Here is a 23085-nt window from a genome sequence, read left to right as displayed (position 1 = left end):
CTTGCTGCATTCATATATCTGCTCTGCCACATATCAAGTGTATAATTCTGGGCAAGTTCGTTAGCCTATCTGTGCTTTGTAATCAGATGTAAAATTATGGCTCAGTATACATTCTCTGCTTAGAGTAGTACATGTGAGTATATGTGTTTGCTAGTGGTATTATTATTAGGGACAGTGGCCAGTAAAATAATATTCAAGAATCAATCCAGATCAATTTAACTTCAGGGGAGCCTGGTAGGCTGCTGTCTATGGGGTTGCACAGAGTCGGACACAACTGAAGTGATTTAGTAGCAGCAGCAGCAGTGATATATGTGAATATGGTGGCTCAGACGGTAAAGCGTCTGCCTACAATGTGGGAGACCCGGGTTCAGTCCCTGGGTCGGGAAGATCTCCTGGAGAAGGAAATGGTAACCCAATCCAGTATTCTTTCCTGGAAAATCCTACGGACCGAGAAGCCTGGTAGGCTACAGGCCATGGGGTCGCAGAGAATCGGACATGCCTGAGCAACTTCACTTTCACTTTCTTTTCAAGTTCATTTAACAAAAAGGGATAATGGGATTTCTCACTTGTTTGAATTCTATTTAAATATTTTAGAAAACTTCCAAAAACAAAAGTAAAGCAACTAAAATATACTTTGTTGTTCCTTTTTTATGGGCTGATAGGGTTTTTTTGGGGGGGTTGTTTTTGCACGTATGTTTTTAAACAGATACACTTACTTTATGTAGTAAAAGTGTCTCAGAGAAAGTGAGGTAGAGGTGACCGCTGAGAATATGAACTTTTTTTGCACAGTGTATCACATTTAAAAAAATACTTTCTCATGCACTCCTACTCAAATTTGGTAAAAATACATATCTATATAAAATATAATTTTAGGTGATAGTGACCCATAAAGTTTTAAAATTTTATAGCCATATCTTTTAAGGATAAAATTATTAATGACATTTAAAGTTCTTAAGGCAAACAGGGGCTGGGAGCTTGATTTATATTTCTATCCAATTTTTCCATCCTCAGTTCTTAATAAAAAAAATTAAGGGAACAACAAAACCTCTTTCCCCTTTCCCTTTGGTTACAAAATTATATATATTTATTGTAGGAAATATAAAAGCAGAAGGCAGAGAAATAATTACCTTGAAATTACTATTCAGTTTAATATTGTAACAGCTTGGTATCTAGGCTTCTTGCCTTTTTTCTCTATGTAGCTGTGCACACACAGTCCCTCATGTTATTAATTTGTTTGCCTTCTACAGTGATGGCATCAGGAATGCTATACACAGGTTTTTTTTAAATAAACAGTATCATGATCATTTTAATCATGCTGTTATCTATAAAATCATTTATAATAGGTGTATCATATTCCATTGAGCACATATGCCATACTGAAATTTAACTTGTAGTATATTTCCTACTCAAGAGCATTTAAAAATAAACGATATTAGTAAATATCCTCACAAATCAAATTTTATGGACACACATATCCTTATGATCATTTCTGAGACATGGATTTATTGGGTTGTAGGACAGACTTTTTTTTTTTCCATACTTTTTCATACACATTGCCAAACTGCTCTCCAGATAGTTGGTATCTTCTGAGTGCTTACTAGCACAGGGATGGTCTCTAGTTAAGTCCTTGCCTATTTGAGATGCGAATTCCCTTTCTGCATGGTGCATATTCACTCTCCAGTGCCTCTAGAACCATCTCTTCTTCCTTCCTTCCCGATTTTTCTGTTCTTCTGTATCCTTCCTCCTTCCCACTTCATAGAAGCGGGATTTGATCCAGGTTAGAGAAGGAGCTATTTCAAATGCTATTTACCTCTCTCCACTTGCTTCTTAGTACATTTGCCGTATAAAATACTCTTGAGGCTCTTCTTGTATAGCAACCAAGTTTTCGAAAATCATGCTCTTTTTTTTTTTTTTTCAGTTTTGTAAATTCTGATTTTTGCTTTAGTGATTTTTAGTAAGCTTAGTCTGTTACACGTGTGAAGTAACCACAGTGGTTAAGAGAACTACTATCCCTAATCCAGGAGACTGGGTTCAGGTTTCAGCTCCTGTTCTTGTTGAGAACAGCTTTCCTCAGGATTTTGTGAGGATTTAAAGAGGTGATGCTTGTAAGTGCTTCATACACTGCCTATCATATAGTGAGCACTTGATTGTCTAGCTTTTATTATCATCTCATCTGACATAAGTGTGAGTGAAGCAGGGATTATTTTTCTCATACCGTTTCAGGAAATGGTATCAGAGAGATGGAATGCTTTTCTTATTGTCACGTCTAGAAAGTGATGATGTCTGGATTTATAACTTTCGATCTGTAGGGACTACTGCAAAGTAGGAAAGCTAAAGTGAACAAGAGTTGTTTCTAATACTTAGGATAATACATAGAAGATCATGAAAAGTTTGAAAAGCTTTATATACAGGGGCCTGAGAGGTAAAGCTTCCACAAAGTCTTGACTGGCCTACCAGCAAATAGGTGAGAATAGATCTAGAAGAGAAATGGTTCCTGTGCATTGTGGCATAGAAGGGGAGGTTGCATTTTAAAGTTTGAGAAGACTGAGTGCTAGGATCAAAACGTTTAATAGATTTCTCTACTTTGGTTTAAATTAGAATGGAGTCCTGTTTTAAATATCTATGCTGATTAGGTTTTTATCTTAACTTGTTTCCGACAGGGCACGGTGCTGATGTGAAGTGTGTAGACTGGCATCCAACAAAAGGGTTAGTTGTTTCAGGAAGTAAAGATAGTCAACAGCCAATCAAGTTCTGGGATCCCAAGACTGGGCAGAGTCTTGCAACACTGTAAGTGATAGGAACCCCACCTTGATCCTTCAAAAAAGGGGAGCATAGCTGACCGAATTGTTAACTATTAGCCGCCTTTCCTCTCAGGTATTCCTGAAAAAGTAGTGTAGACAGTAGATGGACTCTTATCTATAGGCCTTTTATTTATTAAATGTGGTTTCTCTCTAAATTCCTCAGCAAGTCAGGCTTGATGTAAATTTAATTTGGGTAGCGGGGTGGGTGAGGGGTAGGGAGGAGGTGGTTATTACTACCACTCTAGGTTACTCATAACGTTGATACACTTGGCACTGTATGGAGTTGATATGTGCGCCATGTGTTAGACGGCCCACCTTTCTCCTTCTCCCTACAGCTCTTCAGAGAGAGAAGTTTTCCCTCTGTTTGTAAATCAGTTCTCATTTTTTTTGTCTGAGGTGTTTAGTTACAATGCAGCCACATTGTAAAATTTTCTCTTTGACTCATCTGTGAACATTCACAGTTCATTTAATATGTTGTTGATTTTTTTTTTTCCCGACTAAGCAGCTGTCTCCTAGTCCCTCTGATTGAGAACTGAGCCATGTCCAGAGTGAGCTGGTTGGCAGCAAGGCTGCCTTGTTGCACAGTTCCAGTGGCCACAAGCAAATAGAACACCTTGTTAATGGTGCTCCTAGGAGACGTGTGTTGTCCTGGCCTCAGTAGTTGCAGGGTCTTTAGTTCAAATTAACCCTCAAACTGTCTCAAACTTCTTTTTAAATGTTTGACTTAATAAGAGCAGTTTATTGAATTTATAAAATTTAATGAACTTTATTGAATATTAATTTATGTGTCCAAGTGCTTTCCTTGCTTCACAGATAAAGTTTTCTACCCAGTTGAAGCTCTGCTGGTGTTTTAAAGTGGTCAGTACAAACTGCTGAGATAATGGACATGGTTTCTGTCTTTGGCCTGTTCCTCTCCCGTATATTTTGCCTGCAGTCCTGCAATGTCACATGCGCTATCACTTCTAGGCCACACTTGTTGCCATCTTGACTCCCATGTGCTTTTCAAGAAAAGTGACCATTGATTTACCCTTGTTTTGAATTCTGACCAAGGATTATTTTCTTGGTACTTTGTTTCTAGTCATGCCCATAAAAACACAGTAATGGAAGTGAAATTAAATCTCAATGGCAACTGGCTACTCACAGCATCACGTGACCACCTCTGTAAACTTTTCGACATCCGAAATCTGAAAGAAGAGCTTCAAGTCTTCCGAGGTCATAAGAAAGAAGCTACAGGTCAGTGGCTATGATATGCTTCTCATTCTATTACTGTAGAATTCTGACATCCTAATAATTTTGTCTGTCCCTATGTTCTTGTTTACAGCTGTGGCCTGGCATCCTGTTCATGAAGGACTTTTTGCCAGTGGAGGGTCTGATGGTTCTTTGTTATTTTGGCATGTCGGGTATGTGGCACTCACTACGTAAAGAAGTTATAAGTTTTATGACGACTACACCCGAAAGTGAAAAAAATGAGAGTGTGTTGTATTTTTTTCTGGGTGTTCATATGTCCTGTATCTGTAAACCCAGTTTGTAATAGAAACCATAGCACTCTCTTTCTGGCTATGGAAGTCATAAAGGGAGAGTAAGACCAACTTCCTTGTTTCCTGTGATAAGGTAATTTCCAAGGCATTTCCCCTCTGAGGTGCTCTTTGGAAAGATGTTACTGATCACAACTTGGTACCTCTGAAACATGTGGAATTGACCAGATTCAAAGTTACCAAGTTTGGTAGCTTTGTATTATGCTAAAAGAAAGTACCTTCTTTGGCAGAGGAGAAACTGAATAACTTTTGTGAAAAAGACTGCTTTCTGTGGTGCCCTTACAGAGTAGAGAAAGAAGTGGGTGGAATGGAGATGGCCCATGAAGGAATGATCTGGAGTCTGGCTTGGCATCCCCTTGGACATATTCTCTGCTCAGGCTCAAATGACCATACTAGGTAAGCTTTATGTCAAAAGTAAAAAGGAATTGCTGTGTTTATGGAGCAGCTGGAGATAAACGCATATTTAGTTCATTCATAGATGAATGTATTTATTTATCTTCTAACTTACTTTTAATGACATGTTCGCAGTGGTTTATAAATACATATATTACAAGGAGATTGAGTATTGAATATGACTTTGTTATTTGAATCTTTCTACATTAAAGTTTTTTAGAATAAGGCATTTTAAAACTCTGTTGTTTTTGCCAGAGGACTGCTTAGTACTGCTGTTAAATGCCCAGAGATACACTGAAACTCTGCTTCTCTCCTCCTCCCTCCAAATACTTTTATTTTGACAGCAAATTTTGGACCCGAAACCGACCAGGTGATAAAATGCGAGATCGATACAACCTCAACCTATTACCTGGAATGTCTGAAGATGGAGTGGAATATGGTGAGGTTCTCACATGTTTATTCTTCTTTGAAATATGATATTGTGTAATAAAAGTGTTAAGTATTGAGAAGATTATGTAAAATGAATTTTAGTTTTATAGTTGATTGATTATGAATGTCTAAGAATTTTTATCAAGTGTTAATTGTATTGGCCCACTACATTTATGAACTCTCTATTGACAATGGCCATATTCCTATTTATAGATGACCTTGAACCTAATAGTCTGGCAGTAATTCCAGGGATGGGAATACCAGAACAACTAAAATTAGCTATGGAACAAGAACAGATGGGTAAGAGAAGTTGTACCTATAAATTTAAATTTTTCTGTAATTTTACCTATTTCCTGTAATTGTGATATTGTTATTTTGAAAATGTCAAAATGATGTATGTTGAGAAACATTGATAAAAGTGATATAAACTGTATAATATTTAGAATTTGTTCTTTGCAAAATACATTCACTGATGAGGTGGCCACTTTCTTTCATTTCCTTGGCTAAGCGCTTCTCTTCTTGGTTGCAGGGAAGGATGAATCAAATGAAATTGAAATGACAATTCCAGGTTTAGATTGGGGAATGGAGGAGGTGATGCAGAAGGATCAGAAAAAAGTGCCTCAGAAGAAGGTTCCGTACGCAAAACCTATCCCTGCTCAGTTCCAGCAGGTGAGCAACTCCAAGGGCACCCTCATCCCCTCCCCGTGCCCTCCTTATGCACTGGGGGACTGGTGAGTCTTGCTGAGGTGCAGGGATAGGTCTCCCTTGTATTATCTCATCTGTTGAAGGTATGTCTGTCTGTACTATAGACTTTCTGGAGCTTTCTTCACGTATTTCAGGCATTATTAGACATAGTCTCCATCTGCTGCTTTGCAGTTAGTGCTGAGTTTGTCATGAATCTTCTCTGGATATTATTTTATTCTCACCCCCTTGTTATTATCCAAGCTATTGGAAGAAGAAAAGAGACTTGGAGTGGAAAGAGTATGTGGACCCTCTTCAACATATTTTTTTCTGTCTTCCACTCTGTTTGTCCCTCACACAATGTGCAAAAGTGCACATGCCCTTTTGAAGAGGCAGCAAGGCTTTGCATCTTAATAGCTTGTGAAATCTTGCAGCTTTTTCAACTTGGCAGTTTCTGTCTAGTAATGTGCTTTGCCTAACTCTATTCCTGTGTCACTAAGAATTAGAGAATTAGAGTTAGAAATGAAGATAATTCACCAGCTGCACGAACTTGTATTCACCAGGTTGGAATGAGCTAGTGATATTATAGAATGGTTTTTACATTCTGTTGTTATAATTTACACACTTAGGATATACTTTAATGTTCTCTTCATTCCCAAGGCATGGATGCAAAATAAAGTTCCAATTCCTGCCCCAAACGAGGTATTGAATGACAGAAAAGAAGACATTAAATTGGAAGAGAAGAAAAAAACACAAGCAGAAATCGAACAAGAGATGGCCACATTACAGTACACTAACCCACAACTTCTGGAGGTGTGTGACCCTTGAGGGAATTCAAGATCTAAGAAAGTAGTGGTTAATGTTTTTTTATTGACCTGCTCTTGAGGAGAAGGAAAGGAACTCTTACCTGGGTCAGATGAGCAGTAATTGCTACATTAGGAAGCTAGTTTCTAGCAGAATCCTGTTTCTAAGACTTAAAACCAGACCAGTCAAGCAATGAGTAGATCTCAGTTGAACATACATTTTTAATAGACAAGGTAAAACCAACAGTTTTAATTTGGAGTCACATATTTATCCATAGATAAAAAGAATTTTCTGTTAGCTTTAGAGCAGGTGGTTTGTTCTTATTTTTCTTACCTTGGCAGCTACTTAGAATGATAAAACCCTAGTAAATTGTTGGGCTTTCCGTGATCAAGATGGATATAAATAATCCTGGCTGCTGTTTCCCAGCACCTGGAAAGAAGCATTTTAGAGTCTGGAAGCCAGAGTACCTTCAGAACATCTGAATATCATATGGATTCTAGTTATTGTTGGGGTATTAAGAGGTCAATCAATAATGTCTTATGTTTGTTTTGAGATTCCCCAAACAAAATAAGTGATAGTAATAATGTCATATTTATTAGCATGCCTTTTCTCTCTCTCTTTCTAGCAACTTAAAATTGAAAGACTTGCACAGAAACAGGCTGAGCAGATTCAGCCTCCTCCTTCATCTGGCACCCCTCTCCTGGGACCCCAGCCCTTTCCAGGACAAGGTCCAATGTCTCAGATTCCTCAAGGTTTTCAACAGCCTCATCCATCTCAGCAGCTGTCAATGAACATGGCTCAAATGGGGCCTCCAGGTCCACAGGGACAGTTTAGACCCCCTGGACCACAGGGACAAATGGGACCACAAGGCCCTCCACTGCATCAGGGAGGTGGGGGGCCGCAAGGATTCATGGGACCACAAGGGCCCCAGGGACCGCCCCAGGGGTTGCCAAGGCCTCAGGACATGCATGGGCCCCAGGGAATACAAAGGCATCCTGGACCTCATGGCCCTCTGGGACCTCAAGGACCACCTGGACCCCAGGGTAATGCTGGTCCTCAGGGTCATATGGGTCCTCAGGGCCCACCTGGCCCACAAGGTCACATAGGCCCCCAAGGCCCACCTGGTCCCCAGGGTCACTTGGGCCCTCAGGGACCTCCTGGTACTCAAGGTATGCAGGGACCACCTGGTCCCAGAGGAATGCAAGGACCTCCCCATCCTCACGGGATGCAAGGCGGGCCAGGGTCTCAAGGGATCCAAGGTCCTGTGTCTCAGGGACCTCTGATGGGATTGAATCCAAGAGGAATGCAGGGTCCTCCAGGTCCCCGAGAAAACCAGGGTCCTGCTCCCCAAGGGATGATGCTGGGTCACCCACCTCAAGAGATGAGAGGACCTCATCCTCCAAGTGGACTGCTGGGACATGGCCCTCAGGAGATGCGAGGTCCTCAGGAGATGCGAGGCATGCAGGGCCCTCCACCCCAAGGATCGATGCTGGGCCCTCCCCAGGAATTGAGGGGGCCTCCAGGCTCACAAGGTCAGCAGGGGCCGCCCCAGGGCTCTTTGGGACCTCCACCCCAGGGTGGCATGCAAGGGCCCCCTGGACCTCAGGGACAGCAGAACCCGGCAAGAGGGCCACATCCATCTCAAGGGCCAATACCATTCCAGCAGCAGAAAACAGCTCTGCTAGGTGATGGGCCCCGGGCCCCCTTCAACCAGGTATTACTTATTTCCAACTTGTAGGCATTACACTTTGGGAAAATATACTCCGCACTGAGGCGGCACTTCAGAATGCTGTGAAAGGAAGGAACAGCTGGTGTAGACATCTCAAGTAGTGACTGTGGCTTGAGAATAGCATCATGGCTGAAGAAAGAAAGAAAGAGTAATTAAGTAGATCATTAAATATATTGCAACAGAATCTTTCCTCTCAGCCTCTTCCAGAAAAGACGAACTCCCGATTGAATACAGTTCGTATTTGTCCCAGGGCTCTAAAAGAGCTGTGGTGCTGAGGAGGGAGCATGGGGGGCTCCAGGTCTATTCTGCTCCCTTTTCTGGGCTCTTTGCTTCATAGGCTGGTGTTTCATGGGCTTCCAGACAACTGAGCCACTTGGTGATCTGCCTGTCGGCTCTACTTTTAAGATAGTCTGGGATGTTTAACTCTTGAGTATACTGTAGACTATGTTCTCACTATTTTCATTTCATTGAATACTTTTAGAGATATGAATTCGGAATTGCATGTTTTCAAACAGTGACCCTTTGGATGAAACTCTATTCAAATTGTTTTTAGTTCACATACAAGAATATTTTCAAGAAGAAGTGTTTTTGCAGAAATTTTCTTGGCCCTCTTTAGAGAATTCTGTTATTGTCAGCCAAGTTTTCTTAAACCCATCTGCTGACCTGTGCTTAAGAGGTAGTGGAAGTTCAGTTTTCTTGGGCCAAATTACAGAAGAATGCACAGGCATGAGTGGATTGAACACTGTTTGGCTCTGTGGGTTTTTATGTTTTACTGAATTTCATAGTCTGAAAGAATTATTTGGGTAAGAACAACTTGGTTTGTGTCCTTGAAGTCAATCATGGACCAAAGTGAGTGAATGAAGCACTGTTGATTCCCTGGGTCTTCACCTTTTGAAAAGCACTTGATTCCCGCGGAAGAGGGCCTGCTGCGGATGCTGTGTGTAGAACATACACCACCTCTGTGTGTCTGTAATGGGAAGGTGACCAGTGGATTCGTCGAATTAAACTAACTAGATGATGTTCCTCTTTAGCACAGCTTCCAGAAGTTAAAAATGGCATAGCAATGAAGAATTTGATGGCATTTGAATCTATTTCCAGACTTTATTGGGCACATTTCAGAACTTAGGATGTTTAATAAATCTAAGTTTACCATCCAGAACTGTCCTAAAACTTTAAAATATTTTATATTTTATTAATACAGTGTATATTTGTGTGTGTTTTTTATATTCAGTTCAGTTAAGTTGCTCAGTCGTGTCCGACTCTTTACGACCCCATGGACTGCAGCACACCAAGCCTCCCTGTCCATCACCAACTCCCAGAGTTTTTATATTATATTTATATTATAAATATTTATAATATTTACCTACCTAACCTTATGTTAGTGAATGAACAGTTTTCATTTTGTAGGCTAAAAATATGATGAACTTTAGCTATCACTTTGCGACTGAAATTATATAAACATGTCAGATTCCAGAGGACAGGTCTGTGGGAACAATTTAATGTTTTTATTGTATGGTATAGTAGAAGATTTTAGACATGAAAAGCAAAATGGCTCTAAAATTTAATTTACCTGTAGAAATACTGGAGTGAAAATGGAGGATTAATACATTAGAGGGCATTTCACGTCTCAGAAGTTGTCTGATGCAAAGCTTTGCTTATATTTCTTATGCTGTTATCTGACTTTCTTCACTTGGACCAGGTCAGTTATTTAAATCAATCACTCTAATTGGTTAAATTTAATGGAAGTGCTTTCAAGTGTTAAGGTAATAACATGGAAGATGTTGAAAAGAGCTGCCCTCCAGTGAAAGGCACAGGAAACAAAGGAGTGTGGGCGTTCCTGGTACTGAGTTCGTGGTACAGAGCTGTGAATGAGCCCTGTCAGGGCTGCTCCTGTAGCTAGTTTGGAATGGGAAAGCAGTTTGGCTGTTGATGGTAGGTTCAGTCACTAATGCATTTTCTATATGAAGGAATGACTAGATGTGTATTTGATTATTTGTTTGTCCAGAGTCCAGATCCAAGATGACTGGACAGTGTGGAGATTCAGAGTTTAGAAATGGCTAGGTAAAAATACAGAATATTAGGACTAGGAACAAGCTAGGGTTGAGCTCTGGGGCTGCAGAGCAAGGCGGTTATGAGGATCAGAGCATCAAGTACATGGCAGACAGAAGCTGTGAGAACCCAGGAGCCCATGATCCCACGAGCCAGCAGTGGGTGCTGGGCTCAGGGGAGTGACAGTAGAGAGAAGGCAGTGAAAGGAGAGAGCAGTGAGTGAGCGCCTTGCTCAGCAGGGGCCCCTTTCCTGCTCTCCTGCTCCCGTAAACCTGGTCATAACCTTTTGAGAGGATGAATTATTTTCTGTAGCTGGAAAGGGATCATGGATGCAAGAGCAGAGTTTACCTATCCTGGAAGGTCTCCAGGTCTTTACTTTTGCCAGAAATTCCATCTCTGTGCAGAGTGTTGTTTTTATGATTTCCGACTTTCCATTGAGGTTTTGGCTTGGGATTACAATTAAAGATCTAGCTTTAAATAAACCTATCAAGCAGGTTTAAAATATGTGTTTCCTTTTATTATGGTCAGAGAAGTATCTTCTTTCCCCTGATAGAAGGACAGTTCTGCTAGCTGTTTATGTATTGCTGGAAGATTTGCGGCAACCTAGTGTTTTTATCTTGTCACATTATGATAAAATTGCTGTTCATGAAGCATAAGCCTTTGATTTCACACCCCTGCTTTAAACACATCTTTTCAGGAAGGACAGAATGCAGGCCCCCCACCCCTGATACCAGGACTAGGGCAGCAGGGAGCACAAGGTCGCATCCCCCCTCTTAACCCTGGACAAGGACCTGGCCCTAACAAAGGTAAATATCTGCTCGGCTGAATAAGAGATTATATTCTGCCTCCTTTGGGTAAATTTTTCAATAGTTCTACTGGTAAGTAATTGACAGAATGTGATCATTTGAACCTCTAGGAAAAATAAGAGCATAGTCAATTCAGGTCATAGCTTTGCCTTATGCTGTTTTCATAGATTTGCTTTGGTTACCCTAAGCTGTCCAGAGGGCACAGCTCCTCACTACCAGAGGCGGGTGATGAAACCGCTTGGACAGCCACTAAGCAGGGCCTGTGCTGCAAGCCAGCCTTGTCCTCCTGGGAATGGGAGTGGTTCCTGTGTTAATCCGATGCAAGTGTATCTTTTTACCATGTCAGAAAACTGACCTGTTTCTGAATTTTTGATGGGATAAAGAATTCAGACGTTTTAGCAGTGTTTCTAATACTACCCCCACCTCCCCCTCAAATTGTGTCATACAGTGTTTCCTGGTTGCATTGTTCTGTACCCTTTGGAAGGAAGAAAGCTGTGTTCCAGTGTGTTGTGTCTCAGGTTGTGGATACTATGAGAAGCACAGAGTTAAGAACTGTCAGTGTAGGCTCTGTGGAAGTTAAGAATCAACCTTAAGTATCAAGAGGGGCCATGTGCAGGAGCCACCGCCTTGTTTGGTGTTCAGCTCTCCCAGGAGCGTGGGAAGAGCAGGAATGCAGTGGAGAGGGGCAGCGGCTGGAGGCAGTTAAAGGGTGGGGCTGGGTTGCACGTTCAGTGTGCCTGTTCAGTGTGCCTTTTCACGGAGGAACACACCAGAGAGTCATGAATATCGTGGAGACATCACTACAGAGAACGAGACCCCTTTTCAGGTGTAATTGGCTAAGCCCACAGCACCTTTTAGTACATGTGAGGGTTCCGCCCGCATTTGATCAGATTAGGCAAAGTCCTTGTCAGCATATTCTGGGAATTAAAAGCTTAGTTGTGAATTTATGCGAGTTGTTAGAAATAGGAAGGTAGAGGTAAAAGAATTAGGAGAATGTTTTTTTTAGTCTTACCATGTGGAAGTGGTGACCACCAGGGAAAAAGAAAGCATCAAGAGCCAATCTCTGGATCTGGGGACCCTGAGAAAAGAAGTCTGTTACCCACAAGGTACAGCCATCAGCAAACTGAGAGCCTGCCTCTCTCCCTCTCCCCTACCTGTGTCTGTCTCCACCTACTTCCCTTTCCTCCTTGCTCTTCCCCTTTTCTCTTCACTCCCCCCCAACCCCCGCCCCTCTCCCTCTTCCTCCTCTCTTTCTCCTCCCAGGGACCAAAGGGAGAAGGGGGAGCCGAGAAAGTGGCCCTGCCATCCCCTACTGGATTAACCAGCGCCGCCGCCCCGTCACCGGCGGCCACATCCCTTCTAATTTGTAGTGGTGGGTTTCTTTCCTTGGAGGAGCCAGGGTACTTTTAAGCAGGTAGAGGTAATGGGAGGATTGTTATTCATGGGTAAGTCCAAATGGAATGTGTTCAGCTTCCTCAGGTCAAAGGTCTGCAGTGTCTGAGGGCACACCACTCTGAAGTACCTGAAGTCAGAGAATGAGCCATTAGCTGCAGGATCGCACTGGGAAGTGAGGGGCTGTTTACCAGGAGGAAGTGAGCCTTGGGGTATTGGAACAAAAAGGCAGCTTAGAAGACACTTTTCCTCAGCATAGGAGGACTGGCTTAATGGAAGGAAAGAAGGCAGAGGGGATGGAGAAAGCTAAAGAGAGGAGACTCGTCTAACGGTGTTTTTAGAAGAAAAACACTTCTCATGGTGTGTTTTTATACTGATATTTCCAAGTTTTTTACCCATGTTGAATGATGAAGAGGAATTGAAATGGCTAAGAGAAACGAGTAAAAATGAAAGAGGAAGGTTTGGGGAGGGTGAGGATTATGACTGACAGTGACGTAAGGAAAGGAAGTTTGTCTTTATTGCTGGGAAAAGTGCAGGGGTGACATTTTTAGAAGTTAGAAGCAAGAGTGTCCCTTTTGCTATGTACCTTAAAGAAATACTTGATTTAAATTGTATGTTGACAGAAAAGAGATGTACATTTACAGTGGGCTGCGGTCATCATTATTCAGTAGCCAGGAAAAAAAAAACCCCTTTACAGTTAGGAGATAAACTAAGTGTAATTGGTCTCTTTCCATTTTTCTTCAGTAACTATATAGCATATATTAAAATATTTATTTAAAAAATCTTTAATTTCCAAACACTGTCTGTGAAGAATGGTGATGATACTGTAGATGAAGAATGCAGAAAATTATATAAACCCTGAAACTGAAGAACAGCAGGGCTGTTTGGTCACCCAGCAGTTATTAGAGAGGCCCATGCTTCCACATAACGCTACCGAGGATTTTGTTAAGAGTCAAAGCATCAGTTAGCAAATCAAGTTAGATGGACTAGGAGTTAAAGGAAAGACCTCAGGGCAGCGTGGGCCCAGTGGCCCTCTGGTGGGCTTTGCAGGCTGTTAAAGTGCAGAGATGAAGTCCGACTACTTGGCGTCCTGGCCGACCTTCAGCATGAGTTCCCTGGAGTTGTGGAGCAGTGGGCCCAACAACACTCTGAAGGAATGGGGGCAGGAAGGGAGGCTTATCCTTATACCTGGGATGTTCTTGTGTTCTAAATGAGCCTTCACTGCAGCTGTTGAGTTGCTAGCCAGTGAATTGATGAAGTTGAAATCTGTACCCCCAAACCCTTGTTCTTTTCATTATATGATGCCTTAGAGACATTTGTCTCTTAAGTACGCTGGGAACCAAGGAGGGAAAACACTCTCAATAAAAGACCGCATTCTGAAATTTTAAGATGCTGAAAATCAGACCTGTGTTGACAGGACTCCTGGAAGACAAGGTAAACATCAGTTTTGTTTCCTTTAGGTGATTCGCGCGGCCCTCCAAACCATCACATGGGCCCAATGTCAGAGAGGCGGCACGAGCAGAGCAGCGGCCCTGAGCACGGTCCCGAGAGGGGGCCTTTCCGGGGCAGCCAGGACTGCAGGGGTCCCCCTGATAGGCGCGGCCCTCACCCCGAATTCCCTGATGACTTCAGCAGACCAGACGACTTCCACCCTGACAAGCGCTTTGGCCACCGGTTACGAGAATTTGAGGGGCGAGGAGGCCCTTTACCACAAGAAGAGAAGTGGAGGCGTGGGGGCCCTGGGCCTCCGTTCCCCCCTGACCACAGGGAGTTCAGTGAGGGGGATGCCCGGGGTGCAGCCCGGGGCCCCCCAGGGGCGTGGGAAGGCCGCAGACCTGGAGACGACCGCTTCCCCCGGGACCCTGAGGACCCGCGGTTCCGAGGGCGCAGAGAAGAAAGGTGGGCCAGACACTGTATGGGTCCATGTCCTCCTCCCTGGAGCTTCCCATCTGTTCTGTCCACATGGATCTCTTTCCTCCTTCACTGGGGGGAGAGTGCCCTCCCCTCTCTAGGTTTTGTGTTTAGACCTAATATAATATGCCTTTTAACGTCTATTTGGTTCTTTATTATCTCTGCAGTTTAGAAATCTTTTCCTTTTTGCTTATTTCTTGGTCCTTTTAATCAGATAGGTAGGCCTATGTACTATAAAGTTTCTTGGATTTGAATAGAAATCTCCAGGTTCTCTTGGTTAGAATGATGAAATATGAGACAGAGATCTAGACAGAAAATAAAGGAATTATTGAGTAGATAGTTTTTGTGTAATTGCTTAAAGATCTTAACAAAACCCAGTCAAGCTGAAGAATAATCTTGCTGTTCAAATAGGCTGAGGTCAGGCTTGGACACTTGACTTGTTTGGGGTAAAAAAGAATGAATAGAGGAAGTAGGGAGTAAAAAACAATGATTAGTGAAACCTCAAGTGAGACTCAAAATAATCAGTGGTAATAATTGAGTATTTACTGTGTGCCAGATGTCACTTCATTCAATTGCTGCAGTGAGTCGTGAGCTCAGGTGTTACTGTCAGCCTGTACAGGTGAGGGATGCCACTGAGAGAGCAGTTGCTTGGCTTTGGAAGGTCCCACAGATGGTACGTGTAAGAGCAGCTCCCGGTCTGGCCATCCAACTGCAGAGTCATGCTGTGCTGCCCAGCACCCCTGTCCTCCTGCCGCACTCGTCTCTCCCATGTCTTTTCTCATCACGCTATTGTTGCTAGTAGGTAATTGAGGTAAAGGTTGGTGATCTCCATTCTCATGGGCACGTTAGAAAAGAGTGGCTGATAAAACGTCCAGGGAGGGGAAAATGGAGGGGTCAAGGGAAGCAGCTTTTGGAGGGGAGTTTTTAATAAAAAGATTTAAGAGCTCACTAAATGATATCCAAGTATTCACTCTTTGAAGTGGCTTTTTATGTCTGCAGGAGCCCCATTTCCAGTGGCTTTGGCACCAACATAACTTTCATTGATTTCTTGAATCTCTGTGTCTGTGCAAAGTTTCAGATTTTACTCTGTTTCAGTTTGTGTTCTATTTCATCTGTCAGTGAAAGGCCCACACCTAGACACTTGTGCTGTTCACAGTTTGTACTCCTCTTCTGACATGCCAGACGTGTCCTGCTCATGTTGTGCTTGCTTTTTCCTTCGCCAGGAATACAGTCTCCTAGGTGTTTGCACTTGGATCTTTCCTCCTGTCCCTTTCCTCTGCTTTATGTTCCTCAGAGCACTTAGCAGTCCTTGACATGAAGTGATATATTTATCTGTGTATCACTTTTATCTCCCAGAAGCATGGCATATTCCTGAAGGGCGGTCCTCAGAGCCTAGTGCAGTAGTGGTGATGCCCTGTGGGTGCCCAGTGACTGTTGAATACATGAATCTGTTATAGAGGGAGATGTATTTTAGAGGGGTCAGCTCATTAGCAGATAACTACTCATTTAACACATATGGACTGAGGGGTTTCAACAACAGAAATTGATTTTTCTCACAGTCCTGGAGGCTAGAAGTCCCAGATCTAGGCCCAGCACTGTAGGTTTCTGGTGAGATTTTTCTTCCTGGCTTGCAGACAGGCACCGTCTCCCCTTGTCCTTGCATGATGGAAAGAGACTGAGCAAGCTCTTTGTGGTATCTGTTCTTATTAGAGCATGTATCTCATCATGGGGCCCCACCTGCAGAGCCTCATCTAACCTAAATAGCTCTCAGAGGTCCATTTCCAAAGTCACTTTGGGGGACGGAGCTTCAGCATATGAATTTTGTGGGGGGGACAAAAACATTCAGTCCGTAACAGGAACTGTTTCCTAAGTAGGGCAGATTAGATTCCCTCTGTCCTTGTGTAGTCAGGGCAGTTGTATAATGGGTGCCTGGACCAGGGAAGAGTCCTGCCCTGTGTGGGGACGCCTCCCTGAATCTGCCTCGGGGGAGGAGCGCCCTCTGCTGACACTCCTGCTCAGCTTCTCTCCCCTTGTCGATTCCACCCTCACCCTAATTGGTTAATTCCCAGCACCTGGAGCACCCCTCCTTGGCTTGCAGGAGCATGGCTCAGTAAGTTACAAAACAGGTATTAAGAAGCATCTAGATAGTTGGAATGGTGGAGTGAAACAAGGAAAGCTCCTTTTACAGTAAAACAGCAAGTTACAGATGTAGACTTAGAAAGTCACTTCTTGTAGGCAACCAGTGTCATCAGTAATTCAGGGAAGGATCCTCAGCGGATGTAGAAAGCCATCAGATAAGAGGATTGTGGAGAATCAGTATATTTTCACACTGCCCAGGTATCACTCCACAGATTACTTAATTGCAAAGGAGAAAGAGGACCTTTACAACAATGAAATTTGGTTGCCATATCACTTTTACATCCTAGACAGTGAGACAGACTGGCATCACTGTGAAGGTATAATAAGTTTTACCTGAATGATTATGGGAAAATCAGAAGAATTCAAATTGTGGAATGTTATGTAAAACCCCTGTATGGACCCTTCAAAAATGTCAAGGTCTATTCCAATAAAAATGAAAAAGTCAAGGTCACAAAAGATAAAACACAAGACGGAGACTGTTCTAGACTAAAGTAGACCAAAGAGATTGGACCACTAAATAACAGTGTATGATTGAAAACTATAAAGACAACCATAAAGGACATTTTGAGGACAGAGAAATTAAAATTGGATTGTGTATTAAATACTATTACATGTTATTGAGAATGATAGTAGTGTTGTTATGTAGGAGGAAGTCCTTAGAAGAAATCTCCTGAAGGATGAAGAGGTGAGACATTATGTCACAGCTGGTTTTGAAAAGGCTTAGAAAGTGAATTAGTAAATAGATAGTGAAAAGATAAGGTTTGTGTGGCAGAATCTTAAGAACCGATTAATGAATTGTGGTGAAGAATGTATGGGCATTTGTTGCTTAGTATGAAAATTTTCAAAATGTTGGAGTATAAGATAAACAAATGGAAACTCAGGAAAAAGCAGAAGGCCTGGTGGGCCCTAAGCCCTTGCCCCTCTCTGACCCTTTCTCCAGTTTCCGTGGCCTCTCTTGGTTGCTCATGCACCTTTCCTACTGGCAGGCTCCTCTTTCTGCTCCCTCACAGGCTTCTGCAGCTCTGGCACCCCTCATTAATGGCCCTGCTTCAGTAGCACTTCTGGCCCACTTAGTTCCCCAGTTCCAGAATTCTTGAGAGGTGGTGAAATGGTCCACTAGCCCAGGCATGAGATTGTCAGCTTGCCAGTGGTGAGCCACCCACAAACCAGATGCCTTCCTGTCCATCAGGCGGGTGTGGGTGGGGCCATTGGTGCAGGTTACGGCCCCATGCCTGCCCCTGAGTAGAGAGGTGGGCCAGGGCAGATGGCAGAACAGATGCCCCCAAACAAGTCAAGTACAGTGAGTAGGCATGATCTCTAATGATCTCTGTCCCTCCCCCTTTCTTTTCTGATTATGTAAGTCATGTTTATATATAAAAATGTGAATGGTAAAATGAAAATTTGGGAGGCACAGGTAAAGAGCCTGCACTGAGTGTCAAGACTGGCTGAGTTCAAATCCCAGCACTTAACCATGTGACTTGTCTGAGTCCTGTGTAAATACTCATGGGTAGAATAGAGTCACTTTCATAAGGTGGTTGTGAGGATAAAACAAATGAAATAATACACTGTAAAGCACTTGGCATGAGATAAGCACTTTAAAAATGCTCACTGTTACTATTCCTCAAAGCCTAAAAGAAAACCCCACATTCTAGTACATTTCCCTCTTGCCCGTTTTTACCTGCCATATTCTAAAATGGGTACTTTAAAAACTACGTGATTTTGTTTTGTTTTTCTCTGAGTCAACATTGTATCATATTTCCTCATATAATTAGGCTTTTTTGAAACATGAACTTGGACCTACAAGGTATTCCATTAGACGGGTATCCTGTTGTGTTTTCCTAACAGCTTCCGAAGAGGAGCACCCCCAAGACATGAGGGCCGTGCTCCCCCCAGAGGAAGAGATGGCTTTCCTGGGCCTGAAGACTTTGGACCAGAGGAGAATTTTGATGCTTCTGACGAAACAGCCCGAGGAAGAGATCTCAGAGGTCGAGGTCGGGGCACCCCACGAGGTAAGCTGAGAACTGTGGGTCTGGGAGGGACAGGGCTGAAGGGTTGGGTGGTTGTGAGCACACCTGGAATAGTCTGAGTGTGGTGTTGTTTTGATTCATTGTGTAGGAGGAAGGAAGGGTTTGCTTCCCACTCCTGATGAGTTCCCTCGCTTTGAAGGAGGACGGAAACCAGACTCCTGGGATGGAAATAGAGAGCCAGGTAAGGCAGTAGAGCTGCTTGTGCCTTAGGGTTCCTCTGACCGACAGTTCTCAGGGTGTGGTTTGAGGACTCTCCCAGGGATCCACTGGGTTCTCTCTTCAGCAACTCGCCTCTCCTTCGGAGGCTGGGTTGTCTTCATATCTTCAACCCACAGTGTGAACTGAATGCAGGAGCAGGTGGGGACTTTCTCCTGCTGAGCCAGATATTAAAGAGATTTGTCAAAATGCCACTCTTTTCACTAAACAGTTTTGTTTTTGGAAAATATAGTTAAATGAACTAAAGTTTTCTCAGTCTTAATTTCTAACATGGCAGATGTTAGAACTCTCATAAATGAAATCTCTTTGGGGTCTTCAATAATTTTTAAGAGTGTGAAGACATTCTGAAACTAAAAAATCCGAGAACCACTTTTCTGGACCTTCCAACTCCTCTTATTTAAGGGGGTATGTTGATTCCTAATCTTGACCTTTCTGTGTACTCAATGATGTCACTGGCCTACGGCGGGTATTTAGGAAATGGGTGGGTATTTAAGAAATGTTTCTTGCATGAATGAATATTTGTTTTCAAGTTGCTACTTAACAGTATAATTTCTGTCTTCTTTTGGTCACATTGTACTTTAATATGGTACTTTAATATGGGGTTCCCCGGTGGCTCAGCGATAAAGAATCCACCTGCAATGCAGGCGATCTGGGTCAATCCCTGAGTCGGGCAGATTCCCTGGAGAAGATTATGGCTACCCACTCCAGTATTCTTGCCTGGAGAATCCCATGGATAGAGGAGCCTGGTGGGCTATAGTCCATGGAGTCTCAGAATTGGACATGACTGAGCAGCTGAGCATGCATGAATGTAGTTAAATATAATGAGATTGTCAGATTCTTAGCATTGTGGATCTGTGCTTCCTATTTTAGGGCCAGGACATGAACATTTCCGTGATGCTCCCCGCCCTGATCATCCCCCTCATGATGGTCATTCCCCAGCTAGCAGAGAACGGTCCTCTTCTCTCCAAGGCATGGACATGGCATCTTTACCACCCCGAAAGCGCCCCTGGCATGATGGGCCGGGAACCTCTGAGCACAGAGAAATGGATGCCCCTGGAGGTCCTTCTGAGGATCGAGGAGGCAAAGGTAAATGAGGCTGGTGATAACAGCTTGGGAGCTGTGGGTGCTACAGCCCTGCCAAGAAGGCTTCAGGGTTACTGGAAGCCCCATCCCAGTGTATGCCTGTTCTGTCTGTCCCTACTGGGGCACCCCCCTCTGGGGTACTAGGGGTCCTTTACCCTCCAGGGCTTAGACTGCAGAGGTACGTGTTCTCAATTGTGGTACAGCCAGTGGGTGACTGCAAGCTCAGTCTCTGCACAGGTCTCCTCCACTTGCTTCCAGGAATGCCTGGTTTGTTCACTTTGCCACTCCGGCTCTTTTTCAGACAGTGCCAGCACTTTCTCTGCTGATCTGTGAGACTCTTGCTCTGATTGGCAGATGTGCTCTGGTAGTGGCTGCTCTGAGCCCTCGGGCCCATTGTCCGTGGCAGGGAGGATTGTCTTCTCTCAGGTTCTGTGCCTTTGTTTTTAGTTTGGACCCAGAAGGAGCTCTGCTTGTGGCCAGAGTCACAAAGACTTTGGGGAACATGGTCTGGAAGTGGTTTTCTTCTCAGGGGGGCAGTGGATTACTTCTGCCACTTGAAACTCTGGATCTTTATTTTATAGAGGCAGCACTGACTTTGAGCCAGGAGTGGTAGCTACTGAATGCTAACTACAGCTGTGGTCTCAGGTGAGGCTGGGCTGATAGACAAGGAGTGTACCTTGGAGGCTGCTGGAAAGAGTGCTCTTGCGCCCCAGCCTATGCTCCACTCCAGTTCACCTGCCTCCTGTTGAATCCCTTCTTTACAGAGTTCTGCCTTCTGTTCTTGGTAGTTTGGTTCTTCAAAGTGCAAAGCTCTCAGAAATAACTTTGTGTCACCAGTCCCCACCCACATGCACATTTTGTTGCTGGCTGGGGTGGGCACTCAGGACACACTTTGTAGGTCCCAGGCTGAGGCCACATGGCTAGTTTGGAAGTGACATTCTAACTGACAGCTTCTCTGCCAGGCTACCATGAGGGGGCCTAGGCTGAGCTTTATAAGAAAAGAAGCCAAACTTCCTTTGGCTATCTTTCCTCACCTCATCTTAGCTGGATTCAGATTCCGTTCAAAAATTTAAGACAAAATTGGCAATAGTTTTCTGATAGTGCACGATGGGAGATGTGACCAAATGCTGTCATCTCAGGAAAAAATTTTAAAAGTTAGAATTGTAATGATACCTAGAGGTTTGTGTGTCTAATCCTGGAACAACTAAAACTATCCCTGGGAGAAGCACTAAAAGCTAGTGTTTCTCTTTTTGTATTTTTGTTTTTCAGGGAATATTTTATCTAGCTATTCAACAAGAAATCAAAAGTGCCATATAGTTGTAGGATAATCACAGTAAATACTTAATTCTGTAGAGCACTTGTAATTAACATCATCAGCAGTTTGTATTTCTTACTTGCTTCTATTAAGTCAGTGCTTTTCAAACCTTCCCCCAGAACAGCTATGGTGGCATAGGAAGGTGAAGATACATTTCTCATAGACTGTAGCACAGTCCAGCATGGTCTGTGGCCTCCAGCAGGGGCTCCGTGTGTATCTCTAGGCTCCCCAGCGGCTCCATCTCAGCCTTGGGGAACACCGTGTCTAGCTGATGCTGAGGGGCACAGCCACAAGCCAGGACGGGGATGAGAAAAGGAAAAGTGGAGGCACGACTTCTCCTGCTCTGAGTACCATGTTACTGTTCTCAGAACTCTGTTTAAAAAACAAACAAAACCAGAAATGTTCCACAGTCTGTCATCATAAAGTAAATGTTTGTGCCAGGAGTTATTAAAAAGTTGAAATAAAAGTCACATGTAAAACCACTGTTTCATTTCAGGCCGAGGGGGCCCAGGACCTTCTCAGAGAGTGCCTAAGTCTGGACGTTCCAGCTCCTTGGATGGAGACCACCATGATGGATACCACAGAGATGAACCTTTTGGGGGCCCTCCAGGCAGTGGTACCCCTTCTAGAGGGGGCCGGAGTGGCGGTAACTGGGGTAGAGGGGGTAACATGAGCTCCGGCCCACCAAGGCGAGGAGCTTCGAGAGGGGGTGGGAGGGCTCGGTAGAAGTTCAGCTCAAAACCCCTAGGCCTCTCTGGACAGTATTTAAGAACTTCTTGTGGACTTTTCCAAGAGAAAGAAAAGGAGACCTACGCCGCATAGCCCTGGGCAGCTCTCTGGGCAGCTGAATCCCAGGAGCCCCCTACTGAGGTCTTCAAGATGAAGAGACTGCTGCTGGCTGCCCAGAGTAGCTGGCCTTGTTTTGTCCTGTCCGCCCTCACTGCCCGAAATCCCACATGGGTTTGTGAAGATAAAAGCTGGAATCTTTTTCTTTTTAAGTGTCACGAGACATGGAGCACCTCCACAAATTTAAGTTCATGTCCAATCGAAAATTTGTTTCTATATGTACAGTTGTCAGAGAAAAAACATTAAGTTGTTTTTGTATGAATACAGTATGTGATTTACGCAAGAATTAACAGAAAACAACTCGTCGTCACGTGCTTGCCTTAAGGAAACCTTTAGTTTCCATCACATCTGGTCTGCTGAGGGGTGTACAACTACTGCTTACATTTGTGAACATCCTTGATGGGAATCTCTAAGTCATCTAAATTAACTCATCTGGGAATTTTGTTTTTAAACAAATTCTTATCTAGCCATTCTGTCACACTTACTTTTGTAGCATAGTGAAAAATACTTCAAAACTATAATGTGGTTTGAAGTTAGATTCAAAGCCTTATTAGTTAGACATGCTGTGGCAAATGGAAAATTATACACCGAAGGAAAAAAAAATCTGCATGTCCAAGCAGAGGTCTCCTTTGGCTGCATCTTCTAGTAATTACACCTTAGACTTGAGTTGCTTTTTTCTGATTAGAGGAACATAAGCTAGAAATCATCTACACATACCTTTTGAATACTGTAAATCACCTTTTGAATACTGTAAATCATTTCAAAAATGGTTTTAAGTTGAAAAGGAATAGATCAAAATCTTTCTTAAAACAGTTCTGCAAAATTTAAATAATGTCTTCCTCTTCCACACTAGCTATGTGGAAACACCAGTGTTTAAGGCGGAGGATTGTCTAATTAAAAGTAAGCAGGAAGGTCTTATCCACAACAGA

At 43.3% G+C, this 23085-nt stretch overlaps 1 protein-coding gene across 3 annotated transcripts in view; it reads left to right on the top strand.

Moving 5' to 3' along the window:
* WDR33 (WD repeat domain 33) overlaps positions 1-23085 on the top strand; it is a 117088-nt gene extending 94003 nt beyond the window's left edge. The window contains exons 8-22 of one of the 3 annotated variants that reach the window (XM_040227793.1): positions 2661-2787; positions 3880-4034; positions 4123-4201; positions 4622-4732; positions 5074-5168; positions 5372-5458; positions 5688-5827; positions 6500-6652; positions 7269-8357; positions 11119-11227; positions 14080-14518; positions 18515-18678; positions 18785-18877; positions 19783-19998; positions 21807-23085. In XM_040227793.1, coding sequence (XP_040083727.1) covers positions 2661-2787; positions 3880-4034; positions 4123-4201; positions 4622-4732; positions 5074-5168; positions 5372-5458; positions 5688-5827; positions 6500-6652; positions 7269-8357; positions 11119-11227; positions 14080-14518; positions 18515-18678; positions 18785-18877; positions 19783-19998; positions 21807-22036 — 3287 coding nt within the window. In that variant the 3' untranslated portion in view covers positions 22037-23085. Of the gene's footprint in view, positions 1-2660; positions 2788-3879; positions 4035-4122; positions 4202-4621; positions 4733-5073; positions 5169-5371; positions 5459-5687; positions 5828-6499; positions 6653-7268; positions 8358-11118; positions 11228-12233; positions 12334-14079; positions 14519-18514; positions 18679-18784; positions 18878-19782; positions 19999-21806 lie in introns of those variants that run through there. The other 2 variants (XM_040227794.1, XM_040227795.1) reach the window with 2 other exon arrangements.

The sequence above is a fragment of the Oryx dammah genome, unplaced genomic scaffold, assembly GCF_014754425.2.
Source record: "Oryx dammah isolate SB20612 unplaced genomic scaffold, SCBI_Odam_1.1 HiC_scaffold_27, whole genome shotgun sequence".
Classification (NCBI taxonomy): Eukaryota; Metazoa; Chordata; class Mammalia; order Artiodactyla; family Bovidae; genus Oryx; species Oryx dammah.
Note: the sequence above shows the minus strand (reverse complement) of the source record. Positions and strands in the feature narration are given on the sequence as shown.